Source organism: Manis pentadactyla, chromosome 17 (genome assembly GCF_030020395.1).
Source record: "Manis pentadactyla isolate mManPen7 chromosome 17, mManPen7.hap1, whole genome shotgun sequence".
Lineage (NCBI taxonomy): Eukaryota > Metazoa > Chordata > Mammalia > Pholidota > Manidae > Manis > Manis pentadactyla.
In genome coordinates, this window is record NC_080035.1 from 10,304,144 (window position 1) to 10,321,184 (window position 17,041).

The 17,041-nt window shown below is 37.8% G+C and overlaps 1 protein-coding gene across 1 annotated transcript in view; it reads left to right on the forward strand.

Annotated features, from left to right (window-relative positions):
• Nucleotides 1-17,041, forward strand: part of CPB2 (carboxypeptidase B2) — a 50,138-nt gene that overhangs the window by 9,283 nt on the left and 23,814 nt on the right. The window contains exons 2-6 of the mRNA XM_036889699.2: nt 5,979-6,054; nt 7,572-7,696; nt 9,194-9,302; nt 12,368-12,469; nt 14,943-15,047. Coding sequence (XP_036745594.1) covers nt 5,979-6,054; nt 7,572-7,696; nt 9,194-9,302; nt 12,368-12,469; nt 14,943-15,047 — 517 coding nt within the window. The remainder of the gene's footprint in view (nt 1-5,978; nt 6,055-7,571; nt 7,697-9,193; nt 9,303-12,367; nt 12,470-14,942; nt 15,048-17,041) is intronic.

Here is a 17,041-nt window from a genome sequence, read left to right on the forward strand (position 1 = left end):
TGAAAGTAAGAATTGGTTCTTTGAGATAATTAACTAAATAGATAAACCCCTAGCCAGAATTATCTAGAAAAAAAGAGTGTCTACACACATAAACAGAATCAGAAATGAGAAAGGAAAAATCACTACAGACACCATAGAAATACAAAGAATTATAAGAGAATACTATGAAAAATTATATGCTAACAAACTGGATGACCTAGAAGAAATGGACAACTTTCTAGAAAAATAAAACCTTCCAAGGCTGACCAAGGAAGAAACAGAAAATCTTAGCAGACCAATTACTGCAATGAAATCGAACAGGTAATCAAAAAACTACCTAAGAACAAAGCTCCTGGATGAGATGGCTTCACTGCTGAATTTTATCAAACATTTAGTGAAGACCTAATGCCGATTCTCCATAAAGTTTTCCAAAGGGTAGAAGAAGAGGGAATGCTTCCAAACTCATTCTATGTGGTCAGCATCACTCTAATACCAAAACCAGGCAAAGACCCCACAAAAAAAGAAAATCACAGACCAATACCCCTGATGAACATAGATGCAAAAATACTCAACAAAATATTACCAAACTGAATTAAAAAATACATAAAAAAGATCATCCATCATGATCAATTAGGATTTATTCCAGGGATGCAAGAAGGGTACAATATTCGAAAATCCATCAACATCATCCACCACATCAACAAAAAGGACAAAAACCACATAATCATCTCTATAGATGCTGAAAAAACATTTCACAAAATTCAACATCCATTTATGATAAAAACTCTCAACAAAATGGGTATAGAGGGCAAGTACCTCAACATAATAAAGGTCATATATGACAAACCCACAGCCAACATCATACTGAACAGTGAGAAACTGAAAGCTTTTCCTTTAAGATTGGGAACAAGACAAGGATGCCCACCTTCTGCACTTCTGTTCAATATAGTTCTGGAGGTCCTAGCCATGGCAATCAGACAACACAAGAAATAAAAGGCATCCAGATTAGCAAGGAAGAATTTAAACTGTCCCTTTTGCAGATGACATGATATTGTACATAAAAAACCCTTAAGAATCCATTCCAAAACTACTAGATCTAATATCTGAATTCAGCAAAGTTGCAGGATACAAAATTAGTACACAGAAATCTCTTGAATTCCTATACACTAACGATGAACTAGCAGAAAGAGAAATCAGGAAAACAATTCCATTCACAGTTGCATCAAAAAGAATAAAATACCTAGGAATAAACCTAACGAAGGAAGTGAAAGACCTATACCCTGAAAACTACAAGACACGCTTCAGAGAAATTAAAGAGGACACTAACAAATGGAAACCCATCCCATGCTCTTGGCTAGGAAGAATTAATATCGTCAAATGGCCATCCTGCCTAAAGCAATCTATAGATTCAATGCAATTCCTCTCAAAATACCAACAGCATTCTTCAATGAACTAGAGAAAATCATTCTAAAATTCATATGGAACCACAAAAGACCTCGAATAGCCAGAGCAATTCTGAGATGGAAGAATAAAGCCAAGATATGGAAGCAACCTAAGTGTCCATCAATAGATGAATAGCTAAAGAAGAGGTGGTACATATACACAATGGAATACTATTCAGCCATAAGAAAGAAACAAATCCTACCATTTGCAACAACATGGATGGAGCTGGAAGACATTATGCTCAGTGAAATAAGCCAGGCGGAGAAACACAAATGCCAAATGATTTCCCTCATTTGTGGAGTATAACAATGAAGCAAAACTGAAGGAACAAAATGGCAGCAGACTCAGAGACTCCAAGAATGAACTAGTGGTTACCAAAGGGGAGGGATGGGGAGGGGGGTGGGGAGGGAGGGAGATGGGGACTGAGGGGTATTATGTTTAGTACAGATTGTGTGGGCGATCACGGGGAGAACAGTGTATCACAGAGAAGGGACATAGTGGATCTCTGGCAACTTACTGCACTGATGGACAGTGACTGCATTGGGGTATGGGTGGGGACTTGATAATATGGGTAAATGTAGTAACCACATTGTTTTTTCGTGTGAAACTTTCATAAGAGTGTATATCAATCTTACGTTAATAAAAAATAAATAAATAAGTATTGATAAGTGCTGTTTATTTTTTCATACCGTTTCTCTTTTAAAACAAATAATTTTCCTTTTTCTAATTTTTATTTTTTTTAAAATATGGGATAATATTTCTGAGTTCTCTAAATCTTGCTTCTCTCCCTTAATATATCATGTAACTTCCCCAAAGTTAATTCTTATAAATGTAACTCATTCTTTATAATCATAACAAAACATCCGGAATGCAGAGACACCACCAACATGCAACAATTCTGTTACTGTTAGGAATTCATATGATTTCTAGTTGTTGTTGTTATGAATAATCCTGCAATACATATTCTTGAACATACATCCTTAAGCACTGGTTGAATATTTTATGCTAAAACTATACCAGGGATTGACCTAAAATTTCCTAGTTTATTGTTTCTTGTGAGCCACTCCTTCCCTCTTCAGATAATCAAGTCTCCACAGGTTTATTTCCATAATTTAGAACCTTTTAATCAGGCTCGCCAAAATAAAAACATCCTCCATCCTGCTATCAAAGTTACTCTTACAAATTGCAAGTCAAATGATGTCACATTCCTAAGTCCTAATTGCCTACAAGATATACCAAATCTCTCAGCATCCTTCTCTCAGGGAGGACTAACGTAAGTTCTCAAACTCGTTTCTGTCCAGCTGCCATTCTACCCCGCACTCAACAGCAACTAGCGGCTGGCTCTTCCCGCAGAAGGCCCTTTGGTCTCCCGCCGTTGGACCTTCACACACTCTTGCTTACTCAGCCATCTCTTCCATGAAGCCTTTGCTAATAATGACAAGTAGAAGTTATCTTAACCTCTTTGTGCTTCCAGAGTTCTTGGTGCATTTTTTAAAATAAAATTTTATTTGAAATATTTTTTAGATTTACAGAAAATTTGCAAAGGTATTACAGAGAATTCCTATATACTCTAGAGCCAGTTTCCCCTAATGTTAGCATTTTACATTACTTTGGTATATTTGTCAGAACTAAAAAACCAATATTGGTTTTATGTATATAATTACTACTAACTAAACTTCAGGCTTTATTTGGACTTCACCAGCTTTTCAACTAATGCCCTTTTTCTATTCTAGAATCCAATCTAGGATACAATGTTGCATTTAGTCCTCATGTTGTTGATATTTAATTTATTGAGTGCATAATAAATATACATATGTATGTATATATATGGTCCAGTTTTTAATGTTTCCAGCAGGAGGGTAAACCTGTTTCTCTATGTTGATTGGAAGCAAAGTCTAATATTGGTTTTAAATAAAGCAAAAGGAAAGCATTTTATTTCTGATTAAAAAAATATTTATCTTCACATAAAGATAAAGAAAAAACTCTTTATTAAAAAATGGCCCCCCTCTGGCAAATGACATCAATATGGCTTAATTTTAATTTGAATAAAATGGTTACTTAAAGGTATGCTAGAAACCTGAGAGTGATATTGCTATTAATGGATTCCACTCATATCTGTAATTCCTCCCCTCACTGCTTCCATTCTCTCTTTATCCAAATGTAACCTTACTTGCAAAATGGATAGAGAGATGCAAGTGTGAAAAAATTTACTAAGAAATTCCTTCCTTTCTGATTAAGTGGTATGTGAAAATAAAGTTGATCCATGTTGATTCACACTAATCCATTGTCTTTGCAAGAATCACTAAACATTCCTCATGGCCTTAGCCAGCATTGCAAGGCAGAAATAGGACAAAGACAAGGTGAGAAAACAAATTAAACCAAAAATCAATTTAAAAAAACTCTGTTAATGTAACTTACCACATTAAGAGACTAAACCAGAAAATCTTTATGCTCATCTCATAAAAAGTATATGATAAAATCTACACTTCTTCATGATAAATACTTTTAGAAGAGAGTAGAAGGGAACTTCTACTAAAAGACATCTACCAAAATTCTACAACAAACATTCTAACAGTGAGACATTAAAAGCTTTTCTTAAAAATTAAGAATCATGCATTTTGTTTCAACTTCTATTCAACACTGTGCTACAGGTCCTGTCCCAATATAGTTTAACATGGGAAAAAAATTCTAAAAGCATTGACATGAAAGAAGCAAAATTTAGTGTGTGCAGTTGTAATGACTGCTTGCAAAGAAAAAATAATAAAATGTCTATATTAAAATGTCCAGAATTACCAAGGGAGCAGCATAGAAAAATCAATATTTATAAATCAACTTCATTTCTATACCTTTGGCAAGAAAGAACTATGAGATGGAATATTAAAAGTTACCATTTACAAAACAAAAAAAATTTCCTAAACTATAATAAAAATGTGCAAAATCTTTATGGATAAAGCAATTAAAGAAGACTTAAGCTAATAGACAAATCTGTATTTACTGATAACAGGAGACTCAGAATTATGAGAATGTCATTTCTATTACTGATTTATATAGAATTATTGATCTATACAGAATTAATACGATTTAAATCAAAATCCAAACTTTTTCATGAAAAATGAGAAGTTGATTTTTAAAATTTATGTGGAAAAACAAAGGCTCAAACTAAGAAGCTCTTAGAAAAGAGCTAGTCAGTGGAGAGGAGAAGCAGGATCTTGTCCTATGGGATGTTAAGATTGAATATGAAGCCATGGGCACAAAGACCATAAGGATAGACAAGTATACCAATGGAACAAAACAGTGCGCCAATAAATAGACCACCTGTACTAGTAAGGATACCCCTTGATTGTGTTATAATGGCCAATGCACCCTGAAATAGCTTTTCTTGCTACAACAAAGGTTACTTTCTCATCCATACATCAATTGATGGAGGACATAGTGCTCTCCCTGGTGGAGATTTGGGCTGATTCTAATTTGCAAATCCATATCCTGAGGTTCTTTGCCTTCTGCCACAGGATGAAAGAATATGCACATAAGATTTCCCCCTTGCTCATAACTACAGCACCTCACTCCCACTCACATGCCCGCTGCAAGAACTCAGGCGTGTTGTGTCAACACAACCACACAGAAGACTGGGAAATGCAGGTTTTCCACCTGCCCAGCAAGAAGAAATGGCATGATGAACCAGCATTGTCTCTGCCAAAGAGCATGAAAATTTGTTAGATGATGGCCTCAGGGTTTAGGAGGGAAGAGGAGCTGAAGGGTATCCCTCCCACTATTGCTGGTGAAAATATAGATTAATACAAAAAGCTTGAGAAATAATTTGATACCATCATATGAAATTAAAATCGTGTGTAACCCCAAGAAATAGCAATTCCACTTGTAAGCAAATTCGTGCACATCTGAAGTATGGTTAGGTATTTCAACACAGATGATAATCTTGAAAATACAATATTGAATGAAAAGAGCAAGATTCAAAAGAGTACATATGATATACTATTTCTATAGAGTTAACTCAAGTAAAACTAAGGATATATTTTAAAAACCACGCATACAAGAATCCATTCCATGTGTTTATGAATCTATACTGTAAAAAAAAATAAGGGAATGAACAAAGTAAAAATTTAAAGTAGTGGATACCTTTAGAGATGTGACGGGACAGGCTGGCAAGGAGCCCACAAGGGGCCTCAAAGGCCAATAACATTGGATTTCTTAAGCCAGGTAATGGGTTCATGGGCATTCATTTTATTATGTAATTAGCATAAATATTCCCTTATGCATCAAATATTTAATTTTTAAAATTAGAACACACACACATGCAGGAAGAAAGAAGTGAGTACTCTGCAAGCCAACTCCCATTCAAAAGAGCTATTGATTTTGCGATTGCCTAGGAGCATAAAGAATGAGAGAATATGTTTTCCATAACAGTCTATAGAAAAAGCTTTCTTCTTAACATGTTAAGCATGTTTCCTTTTTACAATTACCTAGAAACCCCTCCCAGTATAATTTATCTCATTTTCACTTTTTATCTTACATCAAAATTCTGTTTTGTTCTTTCCCAGTGGCCAGGTTTTATCTGCAATTCCTAGAACCTCTAGGCAAGTTCAAATTCTGCAGAATCTTACTACAACATATGAGGTAATTTCTCTCCCATTAGTCATTATATTGATTTCATTTTGTGTAAGTGTTGTGTGCCATGTTCTCTCCTATATGTTGTCAGCCTTATATATAACTGATATAACCCCCTCTTCTTATAGTCTGTCCCCCTTCCTATAAATACATATCTTTGCTGGCTCCCAAAATAAAACCTTCTTCATTTGTGCTATGGGTTTTTCAGCCAATTGCATGATAGTTCTTTGAATTGGAAGTGTGTACTCACAAAGATGCTACAATAACAGAATGTTACTTATAAAACAATGGTTCTTAATCAAGGAGTAAGCATCAAAAACACAAGGGAAAAGTTATTAAAATTTTCCTGCCTGGGACCCATCTCCCCAGAATGCATATGGTGTAGAAAACTGACAGAGTTACAGCATATCCTGGTAGAAATTGATGGCTCTGCATTTGCCAGTTAGGGTTCTCCAAGAGGCAAATGTCAAAACCAGATAATAGATGAGAGGGATTTATTAGGAGGAATGCTCGTGAAGAATGAGAGGAGGAACTGGAAATGGCAGGGAGCAGTTGTAGACTGCAATGCAGCTCTGACACCTGTGCAGAGAGGAGGATGGTGCCTGGAGGACCCCTAGACTGCAGACCAGTGTCAGTGAAGGTGGGCTGGACCAGTGAGGGGTCTTGAGCCAAAGTCACCTGTAAGAGGAAACCCCTCTCTCTCAGGAATGGGCGCACAGTGATATGCCCACAGAGCTCAGTCACTGGCCATAGCCCGGGGGCAGCAGAGCCTCGCCTCCCATGGATCAAGAGGGGCGGCAGCTGGGAAGGTCAGTTAGCTGCTCCTCCCAGCGAAAAGCTGAGCAGTGCACCGTCATGGCCGCCGCACGGCGAACAGAGGAAACGCCACCAGGGCAAGCATCGGTGATTTGAGTTCTTGTTCTGCCACGTCCTTGATGTATGAATCTAGACAAGTTGGCAATGAGCCTTGATTTTGTTACCTGCACAATGAAATAGTAACATCTGCATAGTCTATTACCAACATGTAATTATAATGGTCAAAGGCAAAGGGTGTGAAAGCGCTTTGGAAAAGTGCAATAAAATAGAAAAAAATGTAAATGTTATTGGAAGACATTGTCCAAAGTGTCTAATAAGACTAAAGAAAAGGAACACCAACATGATAATAATATCAAGGACATGAAATTTTTATTAAAGAAAATCAACATTTAAACAACCTTCTTTGTAGACAAAATTTCATGTCTTTTTAAATATCTCACATACACATCCAGTTTTACAGTTGGGTCATAAATATGTTCATTTGGTCTCACCTCATTGTTCTAGGCCCTCTTTTGCAGCTGAGTTTAGAGAGAATAAAACAAGCTCCCTGCAAAATTAATGTTTATACTGCTGTGTGTATGAATGGGAACCAGTGGCCAGGATGTGTCTTTTCATTTCCTTTATAGGCACATTTTTATGACTTTAGCTGCAGATGAGAATAATGTGAACAAACATTTTTGTTTTATCATTTATTCCCCTTAAAACTGCAGATTGTTCTCTGGCAGCCAGTAACAGCTGAATTTATTGTGAAGAACAGAGATGTCCATTTTTTTGTGAATGAATCTGATGTAAGCAATGTAAAAGCCCATTTAAAAGAAAACAGAATTCCATTCAGGTAGGCATCATTCAATATTTGCTGAGCAGCTATCGTAAGCTGTATGTATACCGATGATACACTTTATTAGCAGGTGGTATAATTGCTTCCTGGAAAAATAAATACTTACATTAAACATGACAACATGGAAATCTCTGAAATGGACTGGTGATGAAGACCAAGTGGCTGGCTCTGTGACCTTGGACAAGTGGTTTATCTGCTCATGGCCTTGTTACCTTATCTGAAAATGACTCTTAGACTTAATGATCTGCGGAGCCTCTTATAGTTCCTCTATTCTGTGCCCGGACACGGGGAGCAAAATTGGCACTTATCTTAGTAGGCTTTGTAGTATCTCTTGAAAAGGAGCTGCTGAAGGGGATTTTGCTTGTTTTACAAGGTCAAGAACATTCCTGAATGTCTGACCCTAAACTAAAAATTGTATCAGGGGTGATTTCTGCACAGCGTGCTCTTTTCTTTTTGGATTCTCCCACCCAGTGTCTCCTTTCTGTATTGATTGCTCTAGGGCTAGTCTTCCTCCTGCTGCCTTAGTGCTTCCTGGAGGCCACGCCTCCTTCTGTGCTCCCAAAGGCAACCTTTGGCAAATCTACTATGACAATAATTAATAATATGTTATAGGTGTTTACTGCCTTCCAGGATTTGTGCTGGGCCTTTGTATGCATTGCTTCATTTAATCCTTATTTAACCCTGTGAGGTAGAGACTATCCTCATTATGCAGATGAAAAAGTTTTTCATAATTCCAAAGGAATTTCTCAAGGTCATCTAGAACATGGCAAAGATAGAAATCAAACTCAGACTTTTCTGATGTTAAAGCTTGGACTAAACTTTAATTGGCCTAAAAAAATTTAGGCCAATTTAGTTGGCCTAAAACAAATAAGACAATATTCAAATGTTAGCTAACTTTCAAATTGTTCCTTCCAGGTTAGAGAACAGCTTAATTCTGTTTGCCTAGCTAACAGTGTGGCTCTTCTCAAGAGACATAACAAGATCCTTTTCCATACCTTCCCTTTTCCTGTGCTTCTATTTTTCTAGAGATCTGATCATCTTTGGCTATGCAGAACATCTGGTGTAGGTCAACAGCTGTCACAATAAAAAACAAAAAGAAAAGACATTCTGCTTCTCCTTGGTCCTGAATGAACACAATGTTACTCTAGATTGAAGAAAGTTATCCATTAACCTATGTGTTCCCATGAAAGACACTAATGAATCACAATTAAGAAATGTTGATAGTGGTGGGGAAAGGGTGGACTTTTGAAAGTCCTGGAAACATACCACACTGGAGCCACTTTCTCTTGTGCCTTAGGCTCTACTGACAAGGGGGTTTGTGAATTTCAGCTTACTACAATATTAGGTGGTGGTGTTTTCACTTTGATGAACTTTTGCTGATTAGATTTCTTAGTGATTTTTGTCCCCAGGCTCACCTGTTGTGTCTGCAATGGGCCATATGGGAAAACCAGAACCCTGTTTGGAAATCAGCTATCCCTCTGTTTCATCCCCTAGTGTCTCTGTGGAAAATGTGGAAGATCTTATCCAACAGCAGACTTCCAACGACACAGTCAGCCCCCGGGCCTCCTCCTCGTACTATGAGAAATATCACTCACTAAATGAAGTAAGCTATTACATTTCTCTCCAAAATTACTATTTCCATTTAACTAGCATTGCCATTTGAACCATGTGAAATTAGTAAAGAATCATAACTGGTGGAAGCGAATTTTTTAAAATCACAATTAGATTGTATGGTGGTAATTTACCCTTTTATAGGTACCTTCCCTGGGAAGGTAAACTGCCTCTCACAGGGTGTTTGCCCACAGTTAAGAGTAACCTAACTGCTAGGAGTAACTCTGCATGCTAAGGGAGAACAGGAAATAAAAAATAGGGCCTTTTTTATTAAACTGCCCCCACAAAATTAACAGTCCAATTAATCAGGTCTCATTGGGCCATTCCCCTGATTACACTCTTAGTGAATAATTACTACATATTCTCACTGAATTAAAGGAATTTATTCACTTATATTTAGTGTGCTGTAAATAAGTGCACTTTAATCCCCTTTGAAGGAACCTATTATACTACTACAGATGATGACAACGACAAATGATGATGATGCCTGTGTTTTATAGCCTTTAAGAAACTGATTCTTTTTTTACATGTTCAATTTTTCTAAAGAGAACCTGAACAAGATTCTCAGTAAGCTTTCATATAATACTCCAAGAGTCATTTTCCCCCATTTGTTAGTTGTTTGTTTCTTTTATATAGTGTACTCTGAGTAATACAGATCACTGGATTCCTTTCATTCTTTTGTAGGAGTACGCTGCAATGTTGCTTAACTTAAGTATTTTTATCATCTTTGGCTAGGTGCCCAGAAACTGTTAAGGACCATATCCATGTTTTTAAGACATCTAAGAGTTAAGTTATAAGAATCAATTTTCTATTTAATCTTCAAAAGCATCTGTTCCTTTCCAGTTAGTTAAGCCAGAACTCAGTCTGCTTCTAGAATCAATATTCTTGACTAATTGATAGGAATCTTGAAATTGCATCCCCCTCCTTTTTCTCTCCTACTTTGCCTCTGTTTATTCCCCCCAGATCACCCCCCTCCGGTGTCTATTATCAGCACTGTTATAAGCAAACTTAATGCCCAGAGTTGAGAGGCTAGGTAGGAGTGATTTGCAAAATGAAGAAGATAAATATGTCAATGCTGTGTTAAAGTTGGTAGGAAAAGGGGAATGCTTTGAACAGTATACTAAAAATACACTTCAATTATATATATATATATTTTCTTATCCTATCCCTAAAAAAGAGTTAGAAAAACATGGGAAGGGGGAAAAAAATACATGATTGTATTAGTTTGCCATATACTATATTAGTCTGAAAAACAAAATACCCCTGCCTGGTAGCTTAAACCACAGAAGTTTATTCACTCACAGTTCTAGAGGCTGGCAGTCCACGCTCAAGGTGTCAGCAGGGCTGGTGAGGTGTCTCTCACTGGCTTGCAGATGCATCCTCACATGGCCTTTTCTCTGTATGCACATCCCTGGGTCTCTCAGTCCTAATCTCCACTTCCCATAAGGACACCGGTCAGGTCAGCTTTGGGCCCACACTAACAGCCTCATTCTAACTTCATTACTTCTTTAAAGGCCTACCTCCAAATATGGTCACATTCTAAGGACTGGGGTCAGGGCTACAACCTACAAATTTTGGAGGCAACATAATTCAGTTCATAGCAATACCATTCCATAAATATTTTGTGCCCCTCCTCTCTCCAAGCCCCCATCCTTTCTAACAGGTGCATAGAAGTCTTGCCCTCAGGACCTTCTGCCAAGTCCTTCCTCCCCCTTCAGCGCTGATGCCTCCTCCAGTCCTCACCACAAAGTCACCGGGGTTGGGGGCGGAGGGCTTCTTTTGTCAGCAAGTCTCACTAGGAAATCTTAAGCAATCCACTAGAAAAACAAATGGCCAAAGAAGAGAGTTATTCAAAGGATGTTGCCTTCATTACCCCAGATGAGATTGTGAAATGAATGAACTTTTCTGTAAAGCTGCCTTCATACAACACAACCTCCCCTGTTAGAGAAAATCCTTGAACCATCAATGCTGTACACAAAATAGTTTAATGTAGCAGTTCTCTCAGATGAACTCCTGCCACGGAAGAGTAACACAGTGTACAGAGACCCAGGGAGGAAGTGCCTGATGGCTAACTGTCCAACACCTCATTGGTATCTGGTGGCAGGTCGGCCTTCTGGGAGCACCCTAATTCCCAGGAGCGCAGGACAACCACTCATGCATACCACTCAATGTAGTTATGCTACTCTACGAGGACCCAGGGATAAGTAGTGCTCCAGTTCCCATCAGCTATGATTGCTTTTAAAATTACCTCTAGAAAAGTTCTCAGAAGTAAGACCAAGGGTTGGTCATTTCCATTTCAGAAGGCATACTGGTTTATCAATGGCCTCTGAGAAGGTGGCTCACATTAAAACATGACAGAGTTCCACCATCAACACTTGCTTTGATGTGGATACTAGCCTAAAATTAGTCCCAGAATTTTTTATTTTTGTTTTCCTTCTGCAATAATCTTAACAGAATCACAAATATGACTACACTTCCACCAAGGAAAGAGGTCCAGAATCAAACTCTTTCTCAGGATAGAGGAGAATACTTTTTTCTGCAGACTGTCCTTACCTTTACCTCTCAGCATTTCATAGATTCTGCAGTGCACAGGTCTCTAGGGGGAAATAATGGCACTGCCATTTATCTTGTACAAAGACAGTACCCAGGGTTTCCTTAGGTTAATTTTGAAAAGTGAATTTTTTTAAAGCCATATAAAAGTGAACTCTTGAATATGTGATAAAGAGGATTTCATCCATAGAGGCAGGGTGTCAATGTGATGAGCCTTTAAAAATAACTTTCAGGAGGCACACTTTAAAGATCAACTTTTTCTACTTTGTTTTAAGTTCCTTAGCAATTCTCTACTCTACCTCTAAACCTCAATGTTTTTCAAAACTTTAATTTTCTTGATTTTCCTAAACAGTAGAAGAAACACCCTGGCCCAAGTACTTCAGTTCCTCATTCTTTCTACATATGAAATTTTTAAGACATCGCTTTGCCTTGAAGAAGTTGTCTGCTTCCTTTGATCAGGGAAGTGCTCTGAACTTGCTCAGTGACTGCTGATTTCCCTTTTGACAGATTTATTCTTGGATGGAAGTTATAACTGAGCGGTATCCTGATAGAGTCGAAAAAATCCACATTGGATCATCATATGAGAAGCGCCCACTTTATGTTTTAAAGGTATGCTGTGGGGAGAGTCATCGATCTCCCGACTGGAGGGTGTGTTAATCCTCCAGCCATGCTTGGTGCTTGTTAGAACTTGGAATTTTTCTCTGAGTTCTGGAAATATTTGTATTATAACTATTTCTCAGCTTTAATATCCAACTATTTAAGGATTGGTTAATACTTTTTTTTCCTTTACTAATGCAATATTGGTCTGAAAGTGGAAATCCCAGTTTTGGAGTTAACCCTGTCTTGGTTTATGTGACATAGATAAGCCACTTAGTCTTTCTGAGCTTCAGTGCTTCACTTCATGAAATGAGAGGAGTGGTTTGGGTTGTTTTTCAAGTCTGTTTTCTTCACACCACCACCACCACCTCTGACTGGCTTACTTAGGCAAATAAACAAATAATTAAAATAAAAGAAGAAAAACCCGCTATTGGATAAATACTGACACAGACAGTTTGTGGAACCAAAGACAGAGCTGAACAACCAAACCCAGGGAAGGATAGGAGTCAGAGCAATGCTTGGCAGCAAGGCCGATATGCTAGCTTCTGCTCTAATCAATGTCCATTTGGTTATTTACTTACAGTTGAATAAACTGGCCTTAGTAAAAGTCAGTGGATATGGTCACAGAAGAATTTTTGGGAGCCAAGAACCCATGCAAATTTGTCCCTATTAGTTTCTAAATTTACAGTTCTATTTTTAACCACTCTCTCTCCCCTAAAAAAAAAAAAATCCAGAAAAAAGTTAAGCATTGGAAGAATACATCTGATTTAGTAACATTTAATTTACACATACTTCTGACATTATCTATCTAAGTTGTAATAGGTGAGCCTCTTTGGTCATCCAAAGCACTATTTTAAGTCAGAATTCCTGGGTTTTAATCTGTTCTGACAAGGACTTGCAGTGCAAACTCATGGAAGACATACGAAACATTGGAACTTCTGAGTGACTGAGTTGGCCAGTCAGATTGGATCATATCGTCATGGCGTAACCACCTATGACATTTGCTTTCAGCCATGCTGTGTATAATCTTTGAGACTTGTGTTCCTGAGACCTAGATATACAGGCTGGAAAACCATGCTTCCTGCTTTATTCCCACTCGTACTTGACCAAGGATCTGCACATAAAGATGAGTTCCTCCATCTTCCTAGTGTCATTACCCATACGAAGAGTTTGCTCAGCACAGTTAGACAGAGGGTCAAGTAAGGCAACTAGTCCAGACAACTAAAGATTTTCTTTTAAATTGAGTAGATTAAGTCAGCCAGGTAGAGAAAGATAAATAACATACAATTTCACTTTTAAGTGAAATCTAAAACCAAAACAAAACAAGCAAAATAGCAGTAGACTCACAGACAATGACAAGTGATTGGTGGTTACCATGGGGGAGGGGTTGGGGTACATGGATGAAATAGGTGAAAGGAATAAAGAGGAATAAAATCTCAATTGTAATATAAATTCATCATGTGAGTCTCTGGGGTAATGAAAAGTCCAGCATAGAGAATATAGTCAATAATTCTGTAGTATCTTTCTATGTTGATAGATAGTAACTATACTAGTCGGGGTGAGCATCTAGTAATGTAAATAACTAGAAGAAAGAAAAGTAGAAAAAAACCTCCCAGGGTGGCATAGAGGGCAATCTGCAAATCGAACTCTCTCTTGTTCTTGTTTTGGAATTTTAACCCCATATATCTGTTTGGTTTACAACACTCTTCTCCATTCCCTCCGTACCCTAAAATTGTGTTGTAACTGATTTTTAAAGGCAAATGAACTATGCTTCATTTGTTTGGAGGTGTTTCCGAGAATCCTTCTGATGGCATCAAAGGCTATTGCTGAGGAAAGGTGGGGAGTTGTTACTGCACAGAGATGGCAGCTTGCACTGGCCCCCCACCCCCGTCCCCACCCCAACCCTGCAAGTCAGAGCAAGGCCTCTGTCTCCAGACCTGTTGGTAAGAAGTTTGTGTGAAGTTAGATGTGTGCTTCTTTTTGTGTGAAATGGGGAAATAGTCTGCATTTCAAAAGTGCACCCCCTGAGGAAAATGGTGAGGGAATCCAAGTTTATTTTTGGCACCACTGGGTTCCTTTTCTCAAATCTTTCTGTGTTCAGCAATCTCCCACAGAAAGCTGCCCCCCAGCACTTACTCATGAACTCCCAATTGAAGTGTCAAACTGGTGTGAAGTACTATTTCTCCGGTCTCTGCTTCTACATGCCCACGTGCGCACTGCTACGACCTGGTACTTGTGGAGAGTGGGGGAATAAAAAGAGCTTTGAATCAAAAGTCATGGCCTCAAACCACAGTCCTGACTCTCAGCAGCTGGGTCACCTGAGCTTTAGTCTCTACAGCTTTTAACTTCCCTTGAGAATCCTCAAAGAAGTACAGAAAATAATGTGCATTTCATAGATTTGTTGAAGGGTTAAATATAAGTACTATATAAATGGAGGTTATTATCCTGAAGCTTCCTTTTATTGTTTTTGGTTTTCTTTGGGCAGGTTTCCAGAAAAGAAAAAACAGACAAAAATGCGATGTGGATTGACTGTGGAGTCCACGCCAGAGAATGGATCTCTCCTGCTTTCTGCCTATGGTTTGTCAGCTATGTAAGTATTCACATTCGCTTAAGCTAGCATTTCTTAATATATGGCCTAAGACCACATGTGTCAGAATCCATTACCTATAATGAATGAAACTGCCCAGCTCGGGGAAGGACCTTCTAACTTCTGGGCTGTGTTAAGGATCTGGTTAATTGGGAACTCTCCCATTTGGTCAAGGTAGTTGGGAACTACCAGTAGAGGCTGGGAACTTCTCTGTAGGGTCACGGATGCTGCAGCTCCCATTGGTAGGGAAGAGAAGATGGTAAGGCAAATGAAGGTAGTATTTGACAAGACCCAGCAGAGGCAGAAATATTTTTACCTTAGATATACCTCATTTGTTATGACAGATCAATCTAAGTGGCAATCTCTTAATTTCCTAACACATCTACTTTGTGTAATTGTGTGTCTGCGAATACAGAGACAACAGTAACCATTATCAGAAGGACACATATTTTAAATTATTTTTCCATTGGCAATGGATTTTTGTATAAATCAGTAGAGAGGACATCTATTTCCATTTTATAGGATCTGAAGTATAATTTTTACTGTTTTCATTTATTAAAGAGCTTTATAGTCATTATAATTTTTACTTTTATGGCATACTCTTTGTCTTATAATGGGTTTTTTGATTCCAAGGACTTCTTCAGGGACAAATTCTCCTAATATGACATACGGGAAATATGATCTGCTCCATAATTTCATACTTTATGTTCAATTTCCAAGGGCAGAATATGGCAAAAGATGTCTGGATAATTCAAATCAAAAGAAAAAGAAATTAGTTGGTACTCAATTTAAATAATTGTTTCAGTTCTTTCTTCTTCTTAATAAACATACAACTACATATTTTTTAATTATCTTCCAGTGTTTAGCCCCAGAAATGTAGGAAGGAAAAGGCCATAAATCTTTGGGGTTATTTAAATGCTTGAAGTTATGGTTCTCAAATTTAGTATGTATGAAAGTCATCTGGGAAGCTTGTGAAATTATAGATTCCCAAGCCTCACCACCAGAGATGTTAACTTAAGAATTCTGATATAATCTGGGAAAATGCATTTCAAAAAACAGCTCAGGCCACATTCTCTTAAGTTAGAGTTTCTTAATTTGTGGTCTAAGACCAACATGTCAGCAGTCAGTGGGAGGAAGAGATGCAAAGCAAGAGAGAAAAAACATCTGTTTTTCATTCTATCGCTGAACCTGGAAAGAGCAGAAAGTAACTCCAGTTCATACTGACTCTAATTCATGTTGGTGATGTTGTCTCTTATAGCTGTCCTTCCCAAATCGACACTTTTTTCCCTCCTATTACACCTGCTATTCTCTACCTCACACACTTGCCAAACCTTTGTGAGATGAAATTTGAGGTTCTAGACACTGGAAATACAATAGGAAACAAGATTCAGCTCAAGAACCTAACAGTCAAGTAACTGCCCCAACAACGTGAATCTGATTTTTGTAGCCTAAGTCAGCATAGCCAAGAAGCAATTTTTAAATGGACATTTAAGTAGCTGTATCCTCGCCTGGCTAAAACTAATCTAGGTCACCTGGCATCTAGGTCATCATTCGTAATGATTCAAACTATATGAGGAAAAATAAAATATTTAACTTTAAAAAATTTGTGTGGGTAGATTTTATATTTAAAAAGTAAAGCACTCAAAGATGAATTGAAATCTTAGCTTTTAAGTCTCTAAAGAAAACCTACTACATTACTCCCATTTTTCTCTTTTAATCTCATTCTGCAAGGGTCCTACCACTTAACTGAATTCTGACACTGTCTACCTGGAGATAGTATCAGACTCCCGAGTGTAAGGGCTCAGTCATATAAAACTGCCCTCCACATCAGATGCCAATTGGAAGTCCAGGTTGTTACTTGTGCTTCTGACCAATCAGCTATAAATCAATGGTTCTCATGACCCCCTCTTCAGGTTTGATTAATATGCTAGAGCAGCTCACAAAATTCAGAGACACAGTTTACTTATTGTTGGTCCATTTATTTTAAAAGGATATGA